Source organism: Hippocampus bargibanti, linkage group LG22 (assembly GCF_051943395.1).
Source record: "Hippocampus bargibanti isolate YZ-2025 linkage group LG22, ASM5194339v1, whole genome shotgun sequence".
Taxonomy (NCBI): Eukaryota; Metazoa; Chordata; class Actinopteri; order Syngnathiformes; family Syngnathidae; genus Hippocampus; species Hippocampus bargibanti.
In genome coordinates, this window is record NC_142755.1 from 6,919,103 (window position 1) to 6,946,910 (window position 27,808).

Genomic DNA, 27,808 nt, shown 5'->3' on the forward strand with positions numbered 1-27,808 from the left:
CCATCATAACAATTATTTATTCATTTTCTAAATATGACAAATCATTTCCAATCATGCATAGCTGATATGATATTAAACGCCCACAGACTCAATTTATATTTTCCTAAAAACTGTTGCCTGACAGTTTCTCACCTTTGCTTTACAGGCGACTCGCCGCCCTTTTACGTCCAATCGCAAGCAAACGCGAGCGGTCGCTCGGGCTTCCATATCATAATGTCAATGTCGCTTTTGTGACATTTATATTCTCACGGAGAGTCATTTGAAAGTCCGCAAAGTCAAAAAATAGATTCACCTTCCAGTTTTGTCCAGGATCTCAACGTCTCCGTTCCACCCGGGAAACGAGCATCGACCATCTCCTCAATCGTCGTCACTGCTCGAGGATCATGGCCTCCTGGAAGGCTTCGATCCACCTAAACGGAGAAGGCGCCGAGGTCAAAGCGTGTTTTGGGCGGCACGTTTTTTTTTACGCCCGACGCGCGTTTGCCTCTGGGCGCTGGGGATGTCATCGGCTCGAAAGACGTGGAAGAGCGTGTTTTTATGGTACAACTTGAACTGGAGCTTCCGCGCCGGGCCGTTCCTCTCCTCGCGCAGAAAGAAGCCGAGCAGCGGCTGGCTCTCCAGCGCCGCCACGTCCTGCCGGCAGAAAGACAAGCTGACAAGATGGCGATAGAGGCCAAAAGCTATTAGCTAGCTAGCTAGCTATCTATTTGCTATATATTAGCTATCTCGCTGGCTATATATTAGCTATGTAGATAGCTATTAGCTATATAGCTGACTAGCTATTAGCTATATATTAGCTAGCTTTCTATCTATTTGAGTTACTTCCGGCTGGCGCGTGTGGCTGCCGCTGCTCCCCCCCAAAAAATTGATCCTGTGACTGTAAAGTGACCTTGAGAGTTTTGAAAGGCGCTTATAAATGAAATGTATTATTATTATTACTACTACTATTATTACTACTACTACTACTATTATTACAACTACTATAATTACTATTATTACTATTACTATTATTACTACTATTACTGTTACTACTATTATTACTACTATTACTATTATTATATTACTACTACTATTATTACTACTATTACTATTATTATATTACTACTACTATTATTACTACTATTCCTAATATTACTATTACTATAATTCAATTACTACAATTACTACTATTATTACAATTACTATTACAATTACATTTACAATTACTACTATTACTATTATTACTATTACTACTACTAATATTACTATTATTCCTTCTATTACTATTACTATAATTCTATTACTACAATTACTACTATTATTACAATTACTATTACTAATTACTATTATTACAATTACTATTAGTACTACTATTATTACTACTATTCCTAATATTACTATTACTATAATTCTATTACTACTATTATTACAATTACTATTACAATTACATTTACAATTACTACTATTACTATTATTACTATTACTACTACTATTATTACTACTATTCCTAATATTACTATTACTATAATTCTATTACAATTACTACTATTATTACAATTACATTAACAATTACTACTATTACTATTAGTACTACTACTATTAGTACTACTACTATTAGTATTACTACTATTACTACTCTTACTATTACTACTATTACTACCATTACTATTACAACCTTTACCACTATTACTATTACTACTACTACTACTACTACTATTACTATCATTACTTACTACTACTACTACTATTACTATTACTATTATTACTACCACTATTACTACCATCACTACCACTATTACTACCACTATCATTACTATCATTACTACTATTACTGTTATTACTATTATTACTATTACTATTATTAAAGATGGTAGCGTTGGCGGCGGCGCACGCTAACCTCGCTAGCGGCGTACGTGTACAACACTTTGTTCTTGATGACAAACCAAAGCCGCTTCCACTGCTTCTTGTTGCCCTTGGAGCGGTTCAAGTAGCCGCTCATGGAGGAGTTTTCCGTGTTGGCCGACACCTGCGGGGAGAGGCGAGCAAGCGGGTCAGGCCAACGCCGCGCCGCCGCTTATCTCACCTCGCGCTAACTCGCCTCTTTTAGCGCCGATGGAATCTTTTTTTGTTTCCTGGTGAAGGAGAAAGCTCCGGGTTTGATGGGAGATGTTGACGATGAGGCGCAGCGGTCGCCTGGAAATCAGAATACCACAAAGACAAGTAGGGATTTACGTTTCCGTTCACCATTTGGATGGGCCAGGCGACAAAACAAACGCGCCTCCAGACACTCGTCACCAAAAAAAAAATCTTAAATAAATCAAAAATCAAATCAAAATCAACAAAAATAAAATTCAGGACACCACAAAGACAAGTTGGGATTGTGTTCTGTACACCATTTGGAAAGGCCAGGCGACAAAACAAACGCCCCTCCCGGCACATCGCCAACAACAACAAAAAAATAAATAATAAAAATAAATCAACAACAACAAAAAAGAAATCAACAAACAAAAAAAAAAAAAAAACAAAATCAAAAAAAAATCAGGACCCCACAAGCTGGGGTGCACTCCGTTCAGCATTTCGAAAGGACAAGAGACAAAACAAACGCCCCTTCTGGCACTTGTCAGCGCAAAAAAAAAATAATCAAAGACAGAAAAATCACACAAAAAAACATCAGCCAAATAAAAAAAAACACAAAAAAACTACTACAAAAAATATTCAGGAGACCACAAAGACAAGTTGGGATTGCGTTCCGTTCACCATTTAGACAGGCCAGGACACAAAACAAACGCCCCCCCAAAAAAAACAAAAAGAAAAATCTACAACAAAATCAGAAAAAAAAAAGAACAAAATCAACATGTACAACAAAAAAAATCAAAGACAGACACTCGTCAAAAAAAAATCAACAAAATCGACAACAAAAAAATATGCAGGACACCACAAAGACAAGTGGGGTTGCATTCCGTTCACCATTTAGACAGGCCAGGACACAAAACAAACGCCCCCCCCAAAAAACAAAAAGAAAAATCTACAACAAAATCAGAAAAAAAAAATCAACAAAATCGACAACAAAAAATGTACAACAAAAAAATATGCAGGAGACCACAAAGACAGACACTCGTCACCAAAAAAAATCATGAATCAAAAATCACATCAAAATCAACAAAAATAAAAATCAAAAAAATCAACAACAAAAAAATCAGGAGATCACAAAGACAAGTTGGGATTGCGTTCCGTTCACCATTTAGACAGGCCAGGACACAAAACAAACGCCCCTCCTGATACTTATCACCCCCCCAAAAAAACAAAAAGAAAAATCAACAACAAAATCAGAAAAAAAATCAACAAAATGTACAACAAAAAAATATGCAGGACACCACAAAGACAAGTGGGGTTGCATTCCGTTCACCATTTGGATGGGCCAGGCGACAAAACAAACGCGCCTCCAGACACTCGTCACCAAAAAAAATCATGAATCAAAAATCAAATCAAAATCAACAAAAATAAAAATCAACAAAAAAAAATCAGGAGACCACAAAGACAAGCTGGGATTGCATTCCGTTCACCATTTGGATGGGCCAGGCGACAAAACAAACGCGCCTCCAGACACTCGTCACCAAAAAAAATCATGAATCAAAAATCAAATCAAAATCAACAAAAATAAAAATCAACAAAAAAAAAAAATAGGAGACCACAAAGACAAGCTGGGGTTGCATTCCGTTCACCATTTGGACAGGCCAGGCGACAAAACAAACGCGCCTCCAGACACTCGTCACCAAAAAAAAAATCATGAATCAAAAATCAAATCAAAATCAACAAAAATAAAAATAAAAATCAACAAAAAAAAAAAAATAGGAGACCACAAAGACAAGCTGGGATTGCATTCCGTTCACCATTTGGACGGGCCAGGCGACAAAACAAACACCCCTGGCGCCACTGTTGGCCAACCAAAACAAAACGCTATCGCCTACTGACCGTTCTCCTGCAGTTTGGCGAAACAATGGTCGCACACGCGCGCCGGCTGGTTCTTCAGATACTCCAGGTAGTACTTGTTGGCCGAGCAGACCTGGCACACCACCTGTCGGAAAACACGAGACGGCCAAGCGTGAGAGGGGGGGGAGCGGCGCCGACGGCGACGGGCCCTCCTCTGCCCGCGTCGGACCTTCCCGCAGGCGCGGCAGTGATGGCGCCGCCAGGTGAGGGTGAACTCGCAGGTGCAGATCATACACATGGTGGCCCTCAGGTCTGGGATCCAGATGGGAGCCTTGGAGCCCAGGGGGGCACCGCTATCTGGCACGCCGTCGCCCTGCGAGGGACACATTCATCAGTGGGTGAGATGGGAGGGGCTTTGAGGTGGGGTGGGGGGTCGCGACCTCTTCCTGACTGCGGCTGGATATGAAGCTGATCTTCTTCTTGGCGTGGTCGTCGATGGCGCCGGCGATGGCCTCCAGCCACTCGTCTCGCACGGTCGCCGAACTGGAGGCGGAAAAACGGATTTTTTTCTGGAATGACGCGCTGATTTTTAATTTTATTTTTAATTTTTATCTTTTTTGGGGGGGGGGGGGGGGGGGGGCAGAGGGGGGCTGCTCAGCGCTAATTACCTTGCAGACAAAATGAAGGAGCGCTCCACGCTCTCGATATTGAGCTCGTTCTGGTAGGCCTCCTGGCTTGGCTTGCTTACCTGCGGAGCAAAAGCCGTCATGAACGAAACGGAGGCGCGGCGCCACATCCGGCGTCTCACCTATTAGCTATATAGCTAGCTAGCTATTAGCTATATATTCACTAGGTATTAGCTAACGATTCACTAGCTATTAGCTAACGATTCACTAGCTATTAGCTAACGATTCGCTAGCTATTAGCTATATATTCACTAGGTATTAGCTAACGATTCACTAGCTATTAGCTAACGATTCACTAGCTATTAGCTAACGATTCGCTAGCTATTAGCTATCCATTCGTTAGCTATTAGCTATGTATTCGCTAGCAGCTATCTATTCGCTATCTATTCGCCAGCAGCTATTTACTAGCTAATAGCTATCTATTTGCTAGCTATTACCAATCTACTCGCAAGCTATTAGCTATCTATTTGCTAGCTATTAGCTATCTATTCACTAGCAAGCTATCTTGCTATCTATTTGATTTACTTCCGGGTTGAGTGAACGCTGGCTGCCGCTGCTCACCCGCAGAAAAAAAAAATATCCTGTGACTGTAAAGTGACATTGAGAGTTTTGAAAGGCGCTTGTAAATGAAATGTATTATTATTAATACAGCATTTTGTATTATTATTAATTGATTGGTTTTTCTGCGGGTGAGCAGCGGCAGCCACATGCGCCAGAGTTCACTCAACCCAGAAGAAACTCAGATAGAAAGATAGCTCGTTAACAGTTAGCTAATAGACAGCCAGCTAGACAGTTAGCGAACTAGCTAGATATCATTTAGCTAATAGATAGCCAGCTACGTAGCTAGGTAGCTAGCCAGATATCTAATAGATAGCAAATAAAGAGCAAATGGATAGCAAATAGACAGCCAGCTAGTTAGATAGCAAATAGATAGCCAGCTAGGTTGCTATCTAGATAGCATTTTTATATACATATATATATATACATATACACATTTTGACTTCAAGTAATAATAATAATAATAATAATAATAATAAATTTCCTTTACAAGCGCCTTTCAAAACTCTCAAGGTCACCTTACAGTCACAGGATCGTTTTTTTCTGCGGGTGAGCAGCGGCAGCCACACACGCCAGCGTTCACTCAACCCCGAAGTAAGTCAAATAGATAAAAAGATAGCTAGCTAACAGTTAGCTAATAGACAGCCAGCTAGACAGTTAGCAAACGAGCTAGTTAGCATATAGCTAATAGATAGCCAGCTACGTAGCTAGGTAGCTAGCCAGATATCTAATAGATAGCAAATAAAGAGCAAATGGATAGCAAATAGACAGCCAGCTAGTTAGATAGCAAATAGATAACCAGCTAGGTAGCTATCTAGATAGCATTTTTATATACATATATATACATATACACATTTTGACTTCAAGTAATAATAATAATAATAATAATAATAATAATAATAATAATAATAATAATAAATTTCATTTACAAGCACCTTTCAAAACTCTCAAGGTCACCTTACAGTCACAGGATCGTTTTTTTCTGCGGGTGAGCAGCGGCAGCCACACACGCCAGCGTTCACTCAACCCCGAAGTAAGTCAAATAGATAAAAAGATAGCTAGCTAACAGTTAGCTAATAGACAGCCAGCTAGACAGTTAGCAAACGAGCTAGTTAGCATATAGCTAATAGATAGCCAGCTACGTAGCTAGGTAGCTAGCCAGATATCTAATAGATAGCAAATAAAGAGCAAATGGATAGCAAATAGACAGCCAGCTAGTTAGATAGCAAATAGATAGCCAGCTAGGTAGCTATCTAGATAGCATTTTTATATACATATATATATATATATATATATACATATACACATTTTGACTTCAAGTAATAATAATAATAATACATTTCATTTACAAGCGCCTTTCAAAACTCTCAAGGTCACCTTACAGTTACAGGATCGGGTTTTTCTGCGGGTGAGCAGCGGCAGCCACTCAACCCCGAAGTAAGTCAAATAGATAGAAAGCTATGAGTATTATTATCACCTTCATGCCGGCGAGGGAGAGCACGCAGTTGAGTTTGTACTGGGCCGACTGGACGGGAGTGGTGTACATGAGCGCGTCGTTGAACTGGAAGGCAAAGCGTGATGTTGAGAAGTGAGGAACGTGGGGGGGGGGGGGGGGGGGGTGAGATTAGAGGCCACCGTCGCTCACCAAGAAGAACATCCGTGGCTGCATGACCTTCCTGGAGAGCTTCATGAGCGTTCCTTCCTTCAGGAAGACCTGCGGCACCCGTCGGAGGTCAGCTTTCGGACGGCGGAGCGAGCGAGCGAGCGCAGGGGATGGCTTACCCTGCCCGGCTGAACGATCTCATGGTGGCCATTCAGACTGTACTGAATCTGCATCAGCTTCTCAAAGTTATCCTACAACAAGCAAACATGTCAGAAATGCCAAGGCGGAGAACCAAAATAATCCGGACAGCGGCTCACCCCTTGCTTCATGATGTCATTGGCGTGGTTGGCGACCTCCTTCACGACGCCGAGAGCCGCTGCGAGGACCAAAACATTTTTTTTTTTTTTAGCGACGCCTTCGCGCACGCGACGCGTTGCGTTTTACCTTCCGTGTCCTTGTAGTCCTCCGAGTCCCGGGGAAGATTCTTCAAATAATCTAAAAAAAAAGGGGCAAGCGAGGAGTTATTTTTGTTGGGGTCCACTTGGTGGCAGCAAAGAGCGGAAGCTGCCCAAAATCGCTGCACGATCAAAATAAAAAGGTGGGGGCATGGTTTGGATACAGATGCTCCCCAACTTACGAATTACAGTGAGACCTCAACTTACAAACACCTCAACTTACAAACTTTTCGTCTTACAAACGTCAAATTTCTGAAAATTCAACCTTATAATAAGCATTATTTTCATAATACACACCCACCCACGGTTGGCGGAGTGGTCTTCGGCGGAAGCACACGACCGAACAGCACCAGAGGTTAAGTTAGCAACAGTCCTTATGGAAAGTGACTCTCCTTCCATAAGCCATCGACGACCATCAAAAAGGTCAATAAAACTTTATTTTACAGCACAGTTTATTTCTTTAATTACAGTCGTCATGTAATGCGCCTCTCTTTCCAAACAGCAATTCCCTTTGACCTCCGACGGCATTGCATCAAGCCATAAATGACCATCACAAATGTAAATAAAGTGACTTTATGATACAATGCAGTGTATTTCTTTCATTACAATACAATAGCACATTTATTATACATAGAATAAGGTATGTTGTGTGTAGTCTTAAGGCTTATTTAATTGAAAAGTATATTTTATGGAAACCCGGGAACGGATTATTCCCATTTTAATGGTTTCCTATGGGAATTTTTTTTTTGAGATACACACTTTTCGCCTTACACACTCTGTCTGGGAACCAATTAAGTTCGTAAGTTGAGGTCTTACTGTAGGTGTAAGATTTATATAGATATGTCTCAGGCTTGTAGAAGTAACCTGTATTGGTTTGTACTGAAAAATAGAATGTCATAAAATATATGCTCATCTACAACCGAAGAGAATACTACATACACAAATGTTCCTATGTACCGTTGTTGGTAACTCGGATGTTCGTAAGTAGGGGAGCGCCTGTATTGTCATGTAAGAGAAGCCCACCTGTGAGGAGCATCTGGTACTGCGGGATCCTCTGGACAGGTTTCAGCAGGTAATGTTTGAGGGCGAGTTTGGCACATCTGGCGCTCATCTGGATCCAATGAGGGGAAAAAAAAAAAACAACGAAAAACAAGCGCACCCATCAGCCTCTTGATGGGGGCGCTTGGGGGAGATAGAAGCCCGCGTTCATCACCTCGAACTCTCGCAGCACGGCGGCAAATGGCGGATTTTTCCTGCACTGCTCATCCAAAAGCGCCACGTTGACGTCGAATTGGCGGATGTAGGTGGAGTACATCTTCAGGTAGGGGCCCTTCTGCACGAAGATATCGGCCAATCGCTGGTGCTCGTTCCTGTGGGGGGAGGGGGGGGAGGTGACAAGTCGCCGTGGTAACGCTGTCGTGCGATGGGCGTGGATTTTGACACGTACCAGTGGGCCACCCTCTCCTCCAGTTCCCTCAGAAGGTCCTTGTTGAGCTGGTAGAGCTGAGGCAGGTAGTAGAGGACCTGGCTCAGGACCCGCTCGTCCACCACCGGCTTGCCGTTCTGACGCGTCGCCTTGGCGACGGCATCCCGGAAGTCCTGAGGCGGAAAGTCGGCTCACTGATTACTTGATGATCTTCAATATTAGCTGTCTAACTTGCTAGCTAGCTATCTATTAGTTATCTAGTAGCTAGCTAGCTAACTTGATCTATTTGAGTTATTCCCGGTTGAACGGGGTCACCGTTGCTGGCTACCTAGCTAGCTATCAATTTGCTATCTATTATCTGTCTAACTAGTTATCTATTAGTCATATATTAGCTAGCTAGCTAACTTGATCTATTTGAGTTATTCCCGGTTGAAAGGGGTCACTGTTGCTGGCTACCTAGCTCGCTATCTATTTGCTATCTATTAGTTGTCTAACCAGCTGGCTGGCTAGCTAGCTATCTATAGTCATCTATTAGCTAGCTAGCTAACTTGATCTATTTGAGTTATTCCCGGTTGAACGGGGTCACCGTTGCTGGCTACCTAGCTATCTATCTATTTGATGTCTATCGGCTGTCTAACTATCTGGCTAGCTAGATAGCTAGCTATCATTTCTTTCATAACTTTGCTGCTGTGAAATGTAAATTTCTCCACTGCGAGACTAATAAAGGCAAATCCAATCCAATCCAATCTATTGGTTATATATTAGCTAGCTAGCTAACGTGATCTACTTGAGTTATACCCGGTTGAACAGAGTCACCGTTGCTGGCTACCGAGCTATCAATCTATTTGCTGTCTAACTAGCTAGCTAGCTATCTATTAGTTATTCGCTAGCTCACTTGATCTATTTGAGTTATACACGGTTGAACGGGGTCACCGTCGCTGGCTACGAAACTATCTATTTGCTATTTATTAGCTGTCTAACTAGCTGGCTGGCTATCTAGCTAGCTATCGATTAGTCAGCTATAAGCTAGCAAGCTAACTTGAACTATTTGAGTTATTCCCGGTTGAACGGGGTCACCGTTTCTGGCTACCTAGCTAGCTATCTATTAGCTGTCTAAATAGCTATCTAGCTATCTCTTAGTTATCTATTAGCTAGCTAGCTAACTGACGCTGCTCACCCACAGAAAAACTGATCCCGTGACTGTAAAGTGACCTTGAGAGTTTTGAAAGGCGCTGATAAATGAAATGTATTATTATTATTATTATTATTACTTACAATGTGAAGAAGCTTGAGCACATCCACGAACCTGAAAGAGGGGGGGATAAAGAAGACGTGTCAGTCCACCAATTTTTGTTTTCAATTTTGAATCAACACACAACTCACACTTTCTCCGAGCTCATGATCTCCTGGGCGATGTGCGCCACCTTCTTGCGCTTGGTCTCGTCCTCCAGCTGAAAGAAAGAAAGAAAGAGTCCGACGCCATTTTGTGACATCCCCCTTTTTTTTTTTTTTTTTTCAAAATGGTTGCCGACGCGCTCACCCGTCTGTCCGCCTCGTCCAAGTGCTCCTTGCTGGATGACGAGCTGTTGTCTTCCTCGTCCCAACTGCGGGCCTCGTCGTCGTCGTCCTCGTCTTCCGAGGGGTCATCCCGCCTTCGCCTGTCACTGAGACACACACACAAAGTGCTTAAGCGGAACTATCTTGGACTTGGCATTCCGCCTTGTGGAACACCTGAATATAATCCAATGTTTTGTTTTGCCAACAATGACTTTCAAACGGGTGCTGAGAGTCGGCCGTTGAGGTTACGAGAAGGCTAAACACAGGGCGAGGAAGGCCAACCTGAGGCTGGTGGTTGCTACGCATTCATTTTCCCACTCGTGGAGAGCAAACGCGGCATTTTTGTGCGAGTGCGCGACGCTCAGACATTTCCTGCCCGGCACGCCGAAAATAACACACGGGAAGCGCACGGGACTGACAGCGTTCGAGGCGCCGATGTCACCTGTCGCCGACCGTGGCCCGCATGGACCGTTGGACGGCAGAAGGACTACTTCCAACTAAGTGTTACTTCACAAAGGAAAATCGCATTTGTGGCCTAAATCCCATTTATGGATTCCACTTGTGGGCTGAATCCCATTTGTGGCCTAAATCCCACTAGCAGGCTAAATCGCACTAGTAGGCTAAATCCCAATTGTGGGCTAAATCCCACTTGCAGGCTAAATCCCACTTGTGGGCTGAATCCCACTCTTAGGCTAAATCCCACTTGTGGGCTAAATCGCACTTGTGGGCTAAATCGCACGAGTGGGCTGAATCCCACTTGTGGGTTCAATCCCACTTGTGGGCTAAACCCAAATTGTAGGTCAAATCACATTTGTGGGATAAATCCCACTTGTGTGCTAAATCCCATTTGTGGGCTAAATTCCACATGTTGGCTAAAGCCCAATTGTGGGCTAAACCCCATTTGTGGGCTAAACACCATTTGTGGGCTAAATCCCACTCATGGGCGAAATCCCACTCATGGGCCAAATCCCACTCATGGGCGAAATCCCACTCATGGGCCAAATCCCACTCATGGGCTAAAGCCCACTCATGGGGTAAATCCCACTTGTGGGCTAAACTCCAATTGTGGGCTAAATCCCACTCCTGGGCGAAATCCCACTCATGGGGCAAATCCCACTCATGGGGTAAATCCCACTTGTGGGCTAAACTCCAATTGTGGGCCAAACCCGAATGGGAGGCTAAATCCCATTTGTGGACTAAATCCTACCTGGCGCAGCTGTCGTCCTTCAAGTCGATGTAGGGATCCTGCGCCTCGTAGACGTCGTCGTCCCGCAACCAGCCCAACCCGCCGCCGTGGAAGGGCAGGTTCATGTACTCGGGAATCTCCTCGTAGAGAGGGACGTTCTCGTACTCCACGCCGCCGTCGTCACCGAAGCCGACCTCGCCGATGCAGCTGTTGGGCCGCTCCGCCGGTTCGGACCCGGTTTGCGGAGCGCGATCCGACAAGCGGCCTCCTCCGGCTAGCAGCCTGGGCAAAATCTTGACGGACGCGCCAAGCTCCAGAAGTTTCCGGAAGGAGAGGCTGCGCTTGCTGGGGTCCAAGCGGGTGGCCAGGTCGGCGGCGGAGAAGGACTGCGCCCGTTGCTTGGCTCCCAGAGACGGCGCCCGACTTTTGGGCGGTACGCTGCTCCTGGTGGGCATCTGGCGGCTGAAGAAAGTCACGCAGGGCCGGCTGAAGCGCCAGGAAGGTTTCTCCTGCGGGGGTGCGGGCAACTCCCTGGCGGGACAGACGGAGCGCGGCGGTGGGGTGGGCAGACTGTGCCTGACTGAGTGCTTGATCTGCTTGGGGAGGCTGCGGCTAACGGGGTAGCGCTTGAAATCGCCGTAGCCGTCTTCTTCCTCCTCGCGAGGCCGGGAGAGCGAGGCGCTCTTTTTCAGTCTTGGCGAGAGGGAGGTCTGGCGGGGTGGTGGCACAGGTGCGCCGGGTTCGTTGCACTCTTCCCGCTGAGGATCCCGAACCGCGACCTCCACGCGGTCCTGCCTCACCAGGGTGGGCTTCTTTTGTTTGCGAGGGTGCGGGACGGGGAGGGGCTTACTGGGCGGCGCGGGGACTCCGGTGCTTTCTTGCGCCCGCAAATGTTCCGCAACGATGCTGCCTGCAACATCACAGCTGATGTCCGCGTCTCCGTCGGCATCAGTCCGGTCCTCGTCTCCGCCCACCTTCTCCGAACGTCTCCGTCTCTGAGGTTTGTCCCGGGGTCTTTTGCCCCACTCCGTCCCCCCGTACCAACATTGATCCGGTCCGGTCGGAGCTTCTTCGTGAATCCCGTTCTCAAGCTCGGCCACGCCGTTCTGACACGGACTGCAGTCCCCCGTGGGAATGATGTAATGCGACTCGCGCTCGGATAAAATCCCGTTTCTGATGTTGAGCAGCGAGAGGCGGTCCTCCAGAAGATCCTGCTCGGGTGGTAAGATTAGGGGAGCTTTGAAGGGTAGCGGAGCAGCGAGGGGAGAAGGGACGGTGGATTTTGAGATGCGGGGCTTCGGGGCAAGGGCCGGTTTTGTCCTCTTGAGAGTGGCGGGGGAATCCTGGGAGGAAACGGGGGATGAGGTGGGCGGGCCTGGTTTGGGGGCAATGGGCGGAGGGGCTGAGGCTTTGGCCACAGCGGGGAGTTTGGGTTTGGGAGCTAATGGAGGCTTCTTCGCACCTGTGTGTGCACAAGACAAGACGGGACAAAATAAAAAAAAATGCGTGTTCCTGAGGCTGCTGAGGAAACGTAGCCTGCCACGAGAGATGCGACGACATTTCTACGCGGCCGTCATCCAATCAATTCTGTGTAATTTCACTTGCGATTTGGTTCGCGGACGCCATAAAAATGGACAAAATCTGACTTCAATGGACAGTTAGCACGACGGGAAAAAAAAATCATTGGGACCGCCGTACCCACTCTTGAGGATCGCACACCGCAAGATTCAAGACTGGACCCTCCGCACCCTGCCCACCACCTTTTCCAGCTACCGATCCATGCGCACCAAATCCAACAGACATTTAAACAGCTTCTTCCCCCATCGCCAGTAAGGCACATTATCAAATTTTCTTTATTATAGGAAAATGATTAAAAAAGCGAAGCTACTAGTATGTTATTATATCCATCAATGACCATAAAAAAATGAACTTTTTTTTCTAACTAGAAAATAATTCAGGCAGTAAGGGGTTAACTCTCTAAACAGTAACCCAAATCTAATTGTAGTGGCTCTTTGCACATTTTTGCCCTCCATACTTATTTGTCATGTCTTTTTGATGATGATACAGTGAGACCTCAACTTACAAACACCTCAACTTACAAACTTTTTGTCTTACAAACGTCAAATTTATGAAAATTAAACCTTATAATAAGCACTATTTTCATAATACACACCCACCACAGCTGGCGGAGTGATCTTCGGCGGAGGCACACGACCGAACAGCACCAGAGGTTAAGTTACCAACAGTCCTTATGGAAGGTGACTCTCCTTCCATAAGCCATCGACGACCATCAAAAGGGTCAATAAAACTTTATTTTACACCACAGTTTATTTCTTTAATTACAGTCCTCATGTAATGCGCCTCTCTATCCAAACAGCAATTCCCTTTGACCTTCGACCTCCAACGCCATGCCATCAATGACCATCACAAATGCAAATAAAGTGACTTTATGATACAATTCAGTGTATTTCTTTCATTATAATACAATAGCACATTTATTATACATAGAATAAGGTATGTTGTGGCTTATTTAGTTGAAAAGTATATTTTATGGAAACCCGGGAACGGATTATTCCCATTTTAATGGTTTCCTATGGGAATTTCTTTTTTGAGATACACACTTTTCGCCTTACACATCTGGGAACCAATTAAGTTCGTAAGCTGAGGTTGTGTGTTCTACATACTTGGCCAATAAAGATGATTGACATCCTTCCTTCCTGAAATATCAGTTCAGACAGATGTGAGATGCAGTTGCAGGTGAGGTTCAAAGGTCACTTCGGGGCGGGGGGGGGGGGGGGGGTAATGTGTGAAATACAGTAAAGTCTCGTTATATCGATATTCAAGGGAGTCCGAAAAAATATCGATATAACCGGGACTATCGATATATCCGATATCGATATAACGAGACTTTACTGTACATCATGCATCGCAATTTCAACGGAAGAGCTGAACGTAGCAGTTGCCGAAACAGTTCCGTTGAAGTCAAACACCAAACTCACGATGCGGTTGATTCTAACACATAATAAAATAAACACATTTTGCTAATGAATTTAATGTATTCCGTTGTTCTAGTCATTACCAGTATTAACATACAATTGGGGTCGAAATAACGACTTATTTCGTTTATTAAGGCACAATCGAAAAGACAAAGCCATGGTGCTCGATGTTCAGTTGGACCTAAATACGAATGACAAACTCGCCGAAATCATCCACTAGTGACGACGATGTAATCAAAGCCCCACGCGTACTTTCTACGACAACCGACGAGCGAGAGGTTCCAGGTTGGGCTGATTTTTGAACCGAATTCGGGGAAGGAAACGTCAGGTAAGTAAACAATCACAACACGACCTCGGTTGACGCAAACCCCATCTGAGGGCTATTGCTCGATGTGAAACTTTATTTAAAAAAAATGATGATTGTTGAATATTTAGACGTGTTGTAGAATCAGTAGCGGGAAAGATGTTTTAAAGAGTTTTTTTTTTAACATCCCCAGCTGCGAGTCAGCCGCTTCAAACGGAAATCCACGATTTCGTGTTGTATTATTGTCAGTTATGGAGGCCCTTTGACGTGCTCCCAAAACGACGTTCTATTGTAGTATTTATGGAGAGGCGATTTTTTTTTCCTCAGGAAAAGGCTGCAATTAAACGGGAAAGTAGCCGTGGGTGGTTTTAACTTGTTGTTTTTTTTTTACAGTGCGTTTACAACGAGCATTTTACTCAAAAATATTTTGCAGTTTTCCCTGGTAAGAAACAAACCTGTGCTCATGACTCCCGAATCGTTGCTACTGCTTTCTCCATGAGGAATGTAAATCCACTTTCAATGGAAGCGCGACATGGTCTTGCTTTTTTTTTTTTTCCTGTCTCCGCCGCATTGCCACTTCCAAAACCACGACAGCGAGTCGAAACCATTCAGCGGGCGTCTGCTTTTTTCTCTTTATCTCGATCTCACGTCCGCCGAGAACGACTTTATTATGCCTTTTAGTTTTTCCATTTTCCCCCAAGTTTTTCGGCTTCGGCGAAGTTCGTCGGATGTGTCAAGGCAGAAGTACTGCGAACAAACGACTTCCTGTTTTGGATAGGCCACTTACATCCGATTGCTAACAACGCGATGTTTTTGGAGCATCGCCGTGTATAAAACATCCCGTTTACAACTAAGACCCAAATATACTACTATAACATATATATACTATTATATAAATATATAATATTACTCTCAAGTTTGTTATAAAACTTTTTTGTATTATTGTGAAGTAATGTTCTCCGTATCATTGCTTTGCTTTTTTTCCTCGTCAGGACTTTTCTAACGGTTGTGCCCGTGCCAAGTTGGCCACAAGTGGGCGCTATAAGACGGAAGCGCCCATAAGGGTTTCTCGCGAAGAAGAACCGCGAGAGTCTGCGCCTGCTTGGGAATTGTAGTTCTTTTTTTTTTTAGCAACCCGGCTAAACTCCCCGTCATTGTTACGACTACGTATTGCAGTCCAGTCGCCCCCCCCACCCCGAATTTGGGCATGCAAAGCGAACCGCGCGTCGATGGACGAGCGCCATGACGGAAGAGTTTGACGAAGACGTCGTGTTTGAGGTTCGTATCGCATATGTGTCACTTGTTCAACCTCTGCTTTGTCACGCTGATGCTGAAAGCTTTACAAATAAAATAGATGCCGGTCGCTTAAAAAAAAAAAAGTGGTCAAATAAATTGCGACACCTGGCTGGCTCGTAATAAAGTGTGCTTCTGATAAGCAGGGGCAAGTTTGGGGACGATGGTTCGTTCGGTGGGGCGTGGAGGACCAGACAAGCGCAAGCAATACGTCGGTTCTGATTAAAAACGTGCATGTGTTCCAAATAGACAACGTTTCTCAAATTTGGATTGCGACCAAATGAGCTCGGAAGTGAGTATTAACCTAAGGAGCGCGTATGTGATGCTAATGACAAATTAAATGTCTAATACATAATATTATCCAGTCATAACAAGAGGGTCGGGTATCTTAAAGGACAACCGACACCATTTTTTTTTGTTTCCTAACTGACATCTAAAATACACAAAACACGCAGGCTGATATTTTTAGTCAAATGCAAAACACCAATAAAAATGACTTAGTGTCTAAAAACTACTTCAAATTGAAACCGGAAATGGCTAGTTTCAGAAGGTCCCGCCCCCCCTTGTTCGTGACGTCACGCCAGGACGTCTTGCCTTGCTCTAGAATCAAAACAATGGCTTCAGATTCAGCGAATATGCTTTCTTGTTACTCATCCAGTTATGAATATGATTCAAATAGTTCCGAAGAGGAAAGCATAATTGTTTGCAATCGATTAAAGAAGTCTTTCCGGATCATGTTGAGGCGTCTTGGACTCCAATGTAGCGTCCCAGAAAATGCACAAGATGGCGCCCAAGCTCCATTGGAAATGGGCTGATTTGTTTGCTGGGAATTTGTGTCAACTAGTATCAAATAGTAGTCTTGGTGCAACACACAACGATTCACCATCACATTATTTATGTGTTTTCCTTCTAATTTCGCCATCGACACGTACTTTTCAGACCAAAAAAAGTACCCAAAATGCATTGTGTGTCGCTTTCTCGATCAGGGGGCGGTCCTTTCATGACGTCACGTACGGACTCGTCACCAACTCAAAAACGACACTTCCTGAATATTCAGAGCGAGTCTTAAAAGGTAAAATATAGCTATATGCTGTGTAATCTTATTAAAATACGCTCTGTAGAAGTGATTTGAAGCGATTTTACAAATTATGGACACAACTTGTCCGGAGGCGTCGGTTATCCTTTAAGGGTGGGGAAGCAGGCGGTTATGAGTGTTTTGGTTACGATACGGACGTGTCCATGTGCACTGAGTAGATTAGGCTATGTAGATGGCTAAACAGGTAAGATAGGAAGCGCTAACCTCAGCGTTTGCTATTGCAGAACTCACCGCTGTACCGCTACCTGCACGATTTAGGACACACAGACTTTGAGACATGTCCAACGGCGATGAGAGACCGGGATGGCGACCCGGCGTCCGGGGATGTTCCCCGGAAAGCTCAGGTGGGTCCTTCAGATGAGTCCTGATGTGAAACGGGAAGAACATTTTTTTTTTTAATCAGCGTGTCACTTCCTGGAATTCAGATAAAGTTATTCGGGAATGTCAATCAACTTTTGTATTTTTTTTTAAATGTCTTGTTGTCCCGCCCCCACTTGCCAAATATGACGATTTTGGGACCAATCCGTTCACGACGCGTTCATCTACGACAGGTTTGGAATTCTTTGCACTTCTACTTCCTGGATTTAACCAATCAGTAATCATGAACTTTGATTATCTTGGAGGGGTTTCCCCCTGGTAGCTGGCTAGCTGTTGGCTAGCTGGCTATATATTAACTATTACTATCCGTTAGCTAGCTGGCTGTAAGCTGTCAGCTATCTATTAGCTATTTGTTAGCTATCCATTAGCTAGCTGTCTAGCTATTAGCTGTCTGGCTATTAGCTGTCTGGCTATTAGCTGTCTGGCTATTAGCTCTCTAGCCATTAGCTGTCTAGCCATTAGCTGTCTAGCTGTAGCTGTCTACTGTTCTTCGCTATTTATTTGCTATCCATTAGCTAGCTGGCTAACATTCTATCTGAGTTACTTCGGTGTTGAGTGAACACTGCCGCATGTGGCTGCCACTGCTCACCCTCAGAAAAACTATCCTGTGACCGTAAAGTGACATTGAGAGTATTGAAAGGCGCTTAGAAATGAAATGTATTATTATTATATCGTATAGTTAATGAAACATCCCCATCGCGCTGCGGGAATGAGGCAGATTGAGGGGATTATTATTATTATTATTATTATTATTATTAATTAATAAGTTTCATTTTTCAAAGAAGAGGATTAATTTTCAAACAAAAACTAAATTAGACACCGAATGACTTACTAGCTTAAAGCTAATGCTAACACACAATGCAAGTCACACAGGATCTGTTAACGAAATATCAACGTTGATGCAACACATGCAGATGGACAGTGTAGCAGCGTTGGACCGTTAGGGCCTGCGAGGCCTTCTGCGCTGGCCTAAAAATATCTGAATTGCGGACTGGATACTACAGCTGCGTGTTTGCTTTCAACATTTAGCTTGTAGTAGACGTGCACATTTCACCATGACGTCCCTGATCCAGTGCTGAAAAGGACGCTTTGACGCTGCCCTCTTTCATCTGGAACTGCTTCATGTCACAAAGAGGGTACAGCAAATGCTGAAGAATGACTGACTGTCTTTGTGTTGTCATATTTGTTTTTTTGTGTGTTTTTTTTTTTTTCACTATGTCACGTCTGGGTTGAGTGAACGCTAGCGCGTGTGGCTGCCGCTGCTCACCTGCAGAAAAACTTATCATGTGACTGTAAAGTGTCCTTGAGAGTTTTGAAAGGTGCTTATAAATGACATTTATTATTATTATTATTATTATTATTATTATGACTTTTGGTCTTGTAGAAAAATAACTTTTGTGTCTTTTCTTGAACAACTGATTTTTCTTTAAAAAAAAAAAACTTTATTTGGGGGGTTGAATGTGCGTAGGAAGGAGTCATGCAGACCTTGGGTGAACTTTTGTGGAAATGGAAGCCACTTGGGAAGACGTCGTCCTCTCGCTCGCTGGAGCGGCAGCTGGTGCGTCCAACTTGAATCCTAATCGTCCAGTTCGCCTTTGCTAACGTCTTGCCCCGCGTTGGCTCGCTCACAGGACGCCGCGCTGGGCGAGTACGCCGTGCGCTGCATCCTGGATCAGGACGTGCTGCTGCAAGAAGACGTGGAACTCATTGAGCTGCTGGAGCCTAGCCTGCTGACGCTCCGCTCGACGCCCGACCGCACCGGCGCCGCCTTTCCACCCAGACCCGCCATCTTCGCCGCACCCTCCGTGTGGTACGCCGATGCACCGGTTTTCACATTTTATGGGATGAGTGTACGAAAAAAAGACATACAGTGAGACCTCAACTTACAAACTTAATTAGTTCCCAGACAGAGTGTAAGGCGAAAAGTGTGTATCTCAAAAAAAAAATTCCCATAGGAAACCATTAAAATGGGAATAATCCGTTCCCGGTTTTCCATAAAATATACTTTTCAACTAAATAAGCCTTAAAACTACACACAACATACCTTATTCTATGTATAATAAATGTGCTATTGTATTGTAATGAAAGAAATACACTGAATTGTATCATATAGTCACTTTATTTACATTTGTGATGGTTATTTATGGCTTGATGGAATGGCGTTGGAGGTCAAAGGTCAAAGGGAATTATTGTTTGGAAAGAGAGGCGCATTACATGAGGACTGTAATTAAAGAAATTAATAAAAAATGCTGTAAAATAAAGTTTTATTTACTTTTTTGATGGTTGTTGTTGGCTTATGGAATGAGAGTCACCTTCCATAAGGACTGTTGGTAACTTAACCTCTGGTGCTGTTCGGTCGTGTGCTTCCGCCGAAGATCACTCCGCCAGCCGTGGTGGGTGTGTATTATGAAAATAGTGCTTATTATAAGGTTTAATTTTCAGAAATTTGACGTTTGTAAGACGAAAAGTTTGTAAATTTAGGTGTTTGTAAGTTGAGGTGCTACCTCGAAGATCACTCCGCCAGCCGTGGTGGGTGTGTATTATGAAAATAGTGCTTATTATAAGGTTTAATTTTCAGAAATTTGACGTTTGTAAGACGAAAAGTTTGTAAATTGAGGTGTTTGTAAGTTGAGGTGCTACCTGTGTCCACTTAGGCAACTGGCAGGTCTGATGGGCCCGACCGCACTTGCGTTGGGTTTGTGCTCGGCGGCGTCCGGCGGCGCGTGGTCGCTGGCGGCCGCCCCCTTGGTCCTGGCGGCGCTCTGCTGGGCGGCGTTGGCGCTGCGGAGGCGAGGAGGCGCCCGGCGGGTCGCCCGCGCCCGGTCCTCGCAGCTCAGTGCGCTGATCCACAACAGCAAGGCGCTAACGGCGATGTCCCGCAAGGCTCTGCGGTTGGTGCAGGAGACGGAGGTCATCTCGCGAGGATTCACCCTGTAAGCTCGCAAACGGCGTTGTCGGCGTTATTTGTGTCCATCTGCTGCATGGCTGTGGTTAAGAAGCCGGAGGAAAAAAAAACTATGCTTTCGCTCAATTTTGGTACTTTAGAGCCAACTGAAAGGGAGACATGATACATTAGTTAAAAAGTCTTCTTGATTTGAATACCACGACCCTGGACGTCCCAAGCACCAACATCCATAAACCAAAACAACATAGACATTTTATTGGGTTGTCTTTTATAATAATAATAATAATACTGTAATACATTTCATTTATAAGCGCCTTTCAAAACTCTCAAGGTCACTTTACAGTCACAGGATGAGTTTTTATGCGGGCGAGCAGCGGCAGCCACATGCGCCAGCGTTCACTCAACACAGAAGTAACTCAAATAGATAGAAAGCTAGGTAGCTAACAGATAGCTAATATATAGCCAGCTAGACAATTAGTGCATGAGCTAGATAGCCATATAGCAAATAAATAGCCAGCTACCTAGCTAGCTAGCCATATAGCTAATAGATAGCAAATGGATAGCAAATATCCAGCTAGGTAGCTAGATAATAGATAGCAAATAGATAGCAAATGGCTAATAAATAGATAGCTAGACAGCAAATAGATGGCAAATAGATAGCCAGCTAGGTAGCTACCTATATAGCCATATAGCTAATAAATAGTGTGCTAATATATAGCCAGCTAGACAGTTAGTGCACAAGTTAGATAGCCATATAGCAAATAAATAGCCAGCTATCTAGCTAGCTAGCCAGATAGCTAATATATAGCAAACAGATAGCAAATATCCAGCTGGGTAGCTAGATAAAAGATAGCAAATGGATAGTAAATAGATAGCTAGATAGCAAATGGATAGCCAGCTAGGTAGCTACCTATATAGCCATATAGCTAATAAATAGCCAGCTAGCTAGCCAGATAGCTAATAAATAGCAAACAGATAGCAAATGGATAGCAAATATCCAGCTAGGTAGCCAGATAATAGATAGCAAATGGATAGTAAATAGCTAGATAGCAAATAGATAGCAAATGGACAGCCAGCTAGGTAGCTACCTATATAGCCATATAGCTAATAAATAGCCAGCTACATAGCTAGCTAGCCAGATAGCTAATAGATAGCAAATGGATAGCAAATATCCAGCTAGGTAGCTAGATAATAGATAGCAAATAGATAGCCAGCTAGGTAGCTAGCTAGATAGCATTTTTATAGCATAGTTATTTCCTCTTTGGTCCATTTTGAGCCCATCAAATCCACGGCCGCGTTTGAATCACTTACATGAAGATGACAGTCTGCTCACCTCAGATTGACCCCAGATTTTTTTTTGTGCTTCCATTGTGGGCCTTCTAAGCATGAAACTTTTAAATACGATAACTTCTATTCTGTCTATTATCTATCACAGTGTAACCAGGGCTATCGGCGCTTTGTGTCGTCCTGTATTGTGATTGGTCTTCGGTCTTGTGTGTGTGTGTGCGCATGCATACGTCTTTGATTTGTATGTCTTACCAATCGGGGACGTCTCCACAGTTGTCTCACATTTCACTTGTCAAGTTTGCTCGACAGGGTGAGTGCGGTCGGCACCTTTCGTAGGGCGGGGCTTGGAGCCTTGGCGCCCCAAGGCCAGCAGCTGATGGGATTGCGCAAGGCTCTCTACCGGGCTCTCCGCTCGGGCTTTAGAGCCTCGCGACGGGCCACCTGTTACATGCTCAAGGAATATCCTTTTAAACTCCATTCAAAATCTCCGCGACGCAGTTGTTATAAATGTCATAAATCCACAATAGCACATCAAAAAAAAAAAAAAAAAAATGTTTGCAATGTGCGTTTACTTTGTCAAAGCGTTCAATCATGACATCACAGGTTTCAAAGTCAAGGCCTGGGGGCCAAATCTGGTCCGTCACATCATTTCATTCGGCCCATGAAAGCAAATCAAGCATGTCAAGTGCCATGATGCTTACTTAAGTCCGAATCAAAATTTCAAAATTGTCCCACGTGAACGGCAATAACAGTCATTATTGTTTTACTTCACATTTCAGAACTAGTTATTCATTAACTCATTCACTGCCATTCCTCTTCCTTTTGATAACTTTGCTGCTGTGAAATGTCAATTTCTCCACTGCGAGGCAAATAAAGGTACATCCAATCTAGTCCACATATGTCGTCGGGAATTGAAAATATGACGTTAAGCGTCATTCCCAAATTTGTTTTGTTTTTTCTTGTTTGGGTGCCGATAAAGCGCTGGTCATGGCCTCTGGCAACATTTCCTTTTTTACATCTTTGGGCTTTGTTCCAGCTTCAGCTGTTGTTAAAGCGCTATATAAACCAATATGTACTGCTTTGTATTGCTTTGTATTTTGGACAGTCAAACTCATAACTCCAGACACGTATCATTTAGGAATTAACCATTTTTTTTCTGAAGAAAGAAAAGAGAGTAAGGTTTCTAACGCTGCAAAATATGTTTGCGTAGTCCTAAAACTCAATATTCTGTGGGTCCTGGAATTTGTGTAACAATGACAAAAACCCTGGCACTGGAGTGGACACATTTTTTTGCACATCGTCTGGCAGTGAAGGAGTTAAATAGTCATTTATTATCATTGGTTGTAATTTTGACCTTTTCAAAATTTAATTAGCATCATAATAGATGGATGAAACATTCATAATGGCTCCCCCGAGAGGAAACGGTGGAGGAGCCGTGGAGTACTCCCTGAAGCTAATCTGATTACTCTGTCCATTAGGGATATACAGTAAAGTCTGGTTATATGGATAGTACTGCTTATTACGATACTATTTCTATGAACGCAAGGAGAAAATGTACATGCAGCAGGATTGGATATATCGATAGTCTGGTTATATCGATATGTTTTCCGACTCCCAAGAATATCGATATAACGAGACTTTACTGTATATAAGACCAGAGCTGCCAGCACAAGTATAGTTCGCTGACGAAGCTTTTCGGATGATGAATCGAAACGTCGGGTTGTTTCAGTCTGTTGACACCGAATTTTTTTTCTCCAAAAGAGTTTTGATTTCTCTTAACACCTCCCAACATTCCCACTGAGCTCGGAGGTGGACAACGTGACAAACTACGTTTCGGCGGTGCCTCTGAAGGAGCTGGGTTTGGGTCTGGGCCTGGAGCATTTGGGCGACGAAGAGGCTCAGGAGCTGACCGACGACTACAGCCTGCCTGCCCTCAAGGTATCGTTGAATTGGAATCTCAAAGCAGAAACAACATGTCAGGTTCGATAACACTTGATCTCGTTCCAGATGTTGTTCCAACTCTGGGTTGGCCAAAACTCCGAATGCTTCCGCCGATTAGCCCTTCTTATGTCGCCTCGCCGACTGGAGGAGGAAGTGAAGGAAGGCCCGGTTCCTAAAGAAGATTCCTCGCCGCCTCTTGCTTCCCCACTGCACCGCTCCATCGGCGGCGTGACCGAGCCTCTCCATCACGCATTGGCCGCTTGCTTAGCAGAGGTTCGGCGGAGCTACGACTTCCATCGCCGCTTGGAGACGCAAGCCAGAACATCTGCTTCTGACCGAGGCGACGGCGCGCGAGAGAAATGCCGAGATCTCAACAACCTTCACGCGTCCATCCGAAGTCTTCAGCTGCACCTGAAGGCCCTGCTGAGCGAGTACGACGCACGCCCGGCGCTCAGCGGGAACCTCCGAGGTGACCGAGCCAAATGTCTCCCGTCAGGATGATAATCCTGGAGGACGACCTGGAGAAGTTGATGGTGTCCAAGGAGCCCGGGGAGCTGACTCCGGAGGGCTACCGGGACCTGAGCGACAGGCTCAACCAGATGCAGCCGCACATGCGGGCCAGCGCCGGATGCTGGGACGACACCGTGGTGCAGGTGGATCGCATGCTGAGGAGGGCCCACGAATGTCCGGGTAGGGAAGAGTCGCATCGGTAAGGTTTGGATGGATGAGATCATTCGCAACCGCGCTCCTTCCGCAGGGAACGTCGAAGGTCCGGATCGGTGTGGAACCTCCGTGACCGAGATGCACCGTCTTCCACCTCCGTCCTATCCTTTGATCCTGGACAGAGATCCTGTTCCAGAAGAACTGGTGAGCGCCGTCTTGAGGGGACTTGGGGTTCACTCTACGGTGACACCTCGAATGTGCCAGGAGTTCGAAGCCTACGTGTCCGAGTCAGATTCCGAAGACAAAGGGAAGGACTCTTGGCGCGACGTTCCGACCCCGGAGGAGCGCGAGCGGCGTCGACGCGGTCGCGAGGAGTCCCGCCGCGTGTTGTCGGAGCTCAAGGCCGTGCTCGGCGTACGTACGTCCGAGGGCGAGAGGATGAAGAGGAAGCAGATGCTGTTCAGCGACAGAGGTCTGGAACCGGGTCGGCTCCGAAAGGCGTTTTGTTGACGTTGAGAGTTTGGATGTACTGTCGTTGCAGCCGCTTCCATTTGCTGTTCCGATCCTGCGACCAATCCGTCGGTCGCACCCGAACGACTCAAACTATCAGAGTTGGCGGCAGGAAACCAAGTGGAAGAACGGGAAGGAAACGAGCAGCGGCTGAGTCCTGACCCCTCCGAGTTCAGCTGCGGTTTAGAAGCCGACGTCACCGGATCATCGGTCATCGGCGCCTCCGAGTCGTATCAGTACGACGGCGAAGGGAACCCGGATGGCTTCCCCAAACCCGGCGTTCCCGTCGTCTCCATCATGGACAGACTGAAGGAGATCCACAGCTCAGAGTCGTTCGGTTTTAGCTCGGCCGTGGCCGCTCAGGCGGCGGCGAAATCGCACTCGTTGGGCAAGATGGAGGAGCAGACTTTTGGAGATGAAAGCAGCCAGGAGGAGCACTGATTTTCTTGAGCGAAGCCATTCGAATGGTTTGGAGACTCAATTCCACACGCGGTGGGAAAACAATGCCAAAAATGTCTCGTGTGTTTTCATCTTTTGAGCAATATGGTCGGGTTCTACCATTCAAAAAAAAAGGCTATTTTAACCATCCTGCGTATTCATCTTGACGGTTCCTCACTTCACTCGACCCTGCCATGCCTTGCGGGTGAGGTGGATGCTTTGTCCAAACTGAAATAAAATACGGTTAAAAAAAAATATTTTGCTGCATCTAGTTTTTATTCACTAAGCAGTTTGCTGCACGTGTTTCTTTGGCTGCAAAGACTGCGGGGGGGCACCCTGAAGAACAGGTTTGGTGGATCACATGACGTGCAACACCACCCTCCTCCTAATACGTATACCTTAGCTTACAAACGCTTTAGCTCAGGAATTTATGAACATTAAATTCGTGAGCATATAATCTCGGCAGACAAACTAGTTTTCGACGGACGAACCAAACCACACAGCGCCACGGTAACTGGCGGAGTAGTTTTCGGCACCCCCCTTTCTTTGAGTGCTGATGTGGTTTGTTATCAAGGATACTTTTGCTATTATTGGACCAAAAAAAGACCCCACCACAGGCTAGTGTTATTATTAGTGTTAGCCGAAGACGCAAAAGAAAAACTAATGTTGATTTGGATTAATGAAAAGCAGCTAGCAGAGAACAGTGTGAGTGAGGGTATTATCGCCAAGAAAGCACGGCAACTTCACTCGGATATCATCAAGAGGCAACCTGGAATTTTGTGATTAATTGCCATTGACAATTACCATCACAAAGGTAAATAAAATGAATATTATACAGTACAGTTTATTTCTTTAATTACAATACAATAGCACATTTGTTATACATAAAATAGGGTGTATTTTGTGTAGTTTTAAGGCTTATTTAGTAGAAAATAATGTTTTATGAGGACCTGAGAACAAATTATTCTCATTTTAATGGTTTCTTATGGGAAATAAATGTTTGGAAGACGAACTTTTCGCCTTACACACACTTTGTATTTGTACACTTTAATGCAATGTTTTTTCATGTTTACTCATTCAGCAGGAAAATGTGGTCCCCTTTTGTGGAACACAATGTATTTTCTTTTTGTTTTTTATGTCTTTGGCATGGATCGGTCAACCAAAAGTCTCTATAGTTATTATTTACAATGTTATCATCAAACACATGAGCTTAGACTTTCTTTATTTTGTTGTGGATAGTTTTTTTGTGATTTACAAACACAACGTAAAAACGCGGCAGGGCCACAAACTAACGACGTCGCACTTTAATCATTTGTACGATTCTATTTAATGGCCCCCAGAGTGCATTTTTGCCATCGACAACTACCTGGTCCGCCTCGCGGGTCAACGTTGCGAATCGTCAAAATTACGAAGTTCACTGAACGCATCACAATGACGTAACAAGTTACTGCCGAGTACCCACAATGCCTCGTTGCTTACCTTAGCAGCGGCTTCAAGCAAGCGAACCGTCATCATCATGGCGGCGGTGCTCACGGAGACTCTTACGGAGCAAAAACAAGTCCGGGAAGTCCAGATGAACGGCGAGTCAGCGGAACGAGAGGACGGCGACCCGGTGGAGGAGGCGGCCGCGAAGAAAAAGAAGAAAAAGAAAAAGAAGAACAAGTCAAGCGCGGCTGGTGAGACTGTCGCGAGAGGGCCTAGCTTAGCAAATGCTACTTGTTGGCGGCGGTACTGCGCCAGTGGGGCCATTTTTATAACGTGCAAACCCGGAAACAATCGGAGTTTGTCTTCAAAATAAAACCAACTACCGGACTGTAGGAGTTGTTATACATGTTTGAAATCGGGTCAGAACACCGTAACAAAAACACATAAATCATTTTATCCTCCGAGTATTGTGGATGCATTCGGTAATATTTGGGTTAGGAAACATTCAAATCGGGCATGGCTTATTGTGGAATTTCAGCCGGAAGTACTCTTACCGATTGAGTTGGACGGCTGGCCATGCGGGTGGCCTCAGGATCACTTTTTGGAATTCACTTCAGGACAATGTGCAATCACGCGTCTCCTGGGGAAAAGACAAATAAATAAATTTAAGGCACCTAAATATGAAATTGATCTCACGGCTTCAATCTTCTTTGAAGTTTTTCAGTTTCATAATGAGGCGTCCAATTATGTAAACTTCCTTACTGGAGCAAAGTAGTTCAAATCAATAAAATGGCCAAGTGTTAATCTGTGCACATTGCAGTTCGCCGACAAAGCAGGTTTTTCCACACAAAAGAATTGTCAAACCAGTTTGTGACTTGTTGCAGGTCCGGAGGGTGACAATGTCGCCCAGGTGACGAAGGAGCTGGAGAAGCAGGTGATGGCGGACAAAGAGGAAGAAGAGGGCGAGGAAGGTGGTAGGTGGCTTGCGTTTTCTATCGGGCTTGTGTTATATTCCGACGGTCACCAAACGCTTCTCACATTTCCAGATGTAGAAGATGGCGCAGGGAAGAAGAAGAAAAAGAAAAAGAAGAAGAAAGGATGTAAGTTGGCGCTTAAAGGACAACCGACGTCTCCGGACAAGTTGTGTCCATAATTTGTAAAATGGCTTCAAATGACTTCTACTGGGCGTATT

At 44.7% G+C, this 27,808-nt stretch overlaps 3 protein-coding genes and 2 long non-coding RNA genes across 6 annotated transcripts in view; 3 read left to right on the forward strand and 2 right to left on the reverse strand.

The window, feature by feature from the left end:
- Window positions 1–15,447, reverse strand: fgd6 (FYVE, RhoGEF and PH domain containing 6). The gene is made up of 21 exons (XM_088988541.1): window positions 15,136–15,447; window positions 11,402–12,842; window positions 10,178–10,301; window positions 10,021–10,088; window positions 9,913–9,943; window positions 8,659–8,810; window positions 8,425–8,581; window positions 8,235–8,322; window positions 7,201–7,251; window positions 7,074–7,132; window positions 6,936–7,007; window positions 6,799–6,867; window positions 6,631–6,714; window positions 4,578–4,657; window positions 4,350–4,452; window positions 4,139–4,282; window positions 3,952–4,054; window positions 2,078–2,172; window positions 1,877–2,005; window positions 485–633; window positions 1–410 (listed from the first exon to the last, which is right to left on the reverse strand). The coding sequence occupies exons 1-21, from the start codon at window positions 15,143–15,145 to the stop codon at window positions 368–370; spliced, it is 3,252 nt and encodes a 1,083-aa protein (XP_088844667.1). The 5' UTR covers window positions 15,146–15,447; the 3' UTR covers window positions 1–367.
- The window catches only part of LOC148881838 (uncharacterized), a 25,342-nt gene continuing 4,937 nt past the window's right edge, over window positions 7,404–27,808 (forward strand). Inside the window, exon 1 of the long non-coding RNA XR_016113654.1 lies at window positions 7,404–8,020. This is a non-coding gene — a long non-coding RNA (uncharacterized LOC148881838). The remainder of the gene's footprint in view (window positions 8,021–27,808) is intronic.
- Window positions 15,800–26,655, forward strand: vezt (vezatin, adherens junctions transmembrane protein). Of its 2 annotated transcripts, none has more exons than XM_088988551.1 (12): window positions 15,800–15,958; window positions 17,294–17,413; window positions 18,916–19,005; window positions 19,079–19,257; window positions 20,102–20,380; window positions 21,937–22,098; window positions 23,430–23,577; window positions 23,647–24,011; window positions 24,077–24,270; window positions 24,338–24,447; window positions 24,508–24,715; window positions 24,785–26,655. In XM_088988551.1, exons 1-12 carry the CDS (start codon window positions 15,923–15,925, stop codon window positions 25,192–25,194), a joined length of 2,301 nt encoding a protein of 766 aa, XP_088844677.1. In that variant the 5' UTR covers window positions 15,800–15,922; the 3' UTR covers window positions 25,195–26,655. The 2 variants fall into 2 exon arrangements, with proteins under 2 accessions (XP_088844677.1, XP_088844678.1); XM_088988552.1 differs by having other exon boundaries at window positions 21,949–22,098; window positions 24,785–26,654.
- Window positions 20,246–27,808, reverse strand: part of LOC148881840 (uncharacterized) — an 8,435-nt gene continuing 872 nt past the window's right edge. The window contains exons 2-6 of the long non-coding RNA XR_016113653.1: window positions 27,481–27,646; window positions 27,171–27,256; window positions 26,671–26,731; window positions 21,892–22,090; window positions 20,246–20,378 (exon numbers count right to left, since the gene is read on the reverse strand). This is a non-coding gene — a long non-coding RNA (uncharacterized LOC148881840). The remainder of the gene's footprint in view (window positions 20,379–21,891; window positions 22,091–26,670; window positions 26,732–27,170; window positions 27,257–27,480; window positions 27,647–27,808) is intronic.
- The window catches only part of LOC148881841 (methionine aminopeptidase 2-like), a 4,653-nt gene continuing 3,515 nt past the window's right edge, over window positions 26,671–27,808 (forward strand). Inside the window, exons 1-3 of the mRNA XM_088988578.1 lie at window positions 26,671–26,867; window positions 27,501–27,590; window positions 27,663–27,716. Of these exons, the coding sequence (XP_088844704.1) occupies window positions 26,708–26,867; window positions 27,501–27,590; window positions 27,663–27,716 (304 nt within the window). The 5' untranslated portion in view covers window positions 26,671–26,707. The remainder of the gene's footprint in view (window positions 26,868–27,500; window positions 27,591–27,662; window positions 27,717–27,808) is intronic.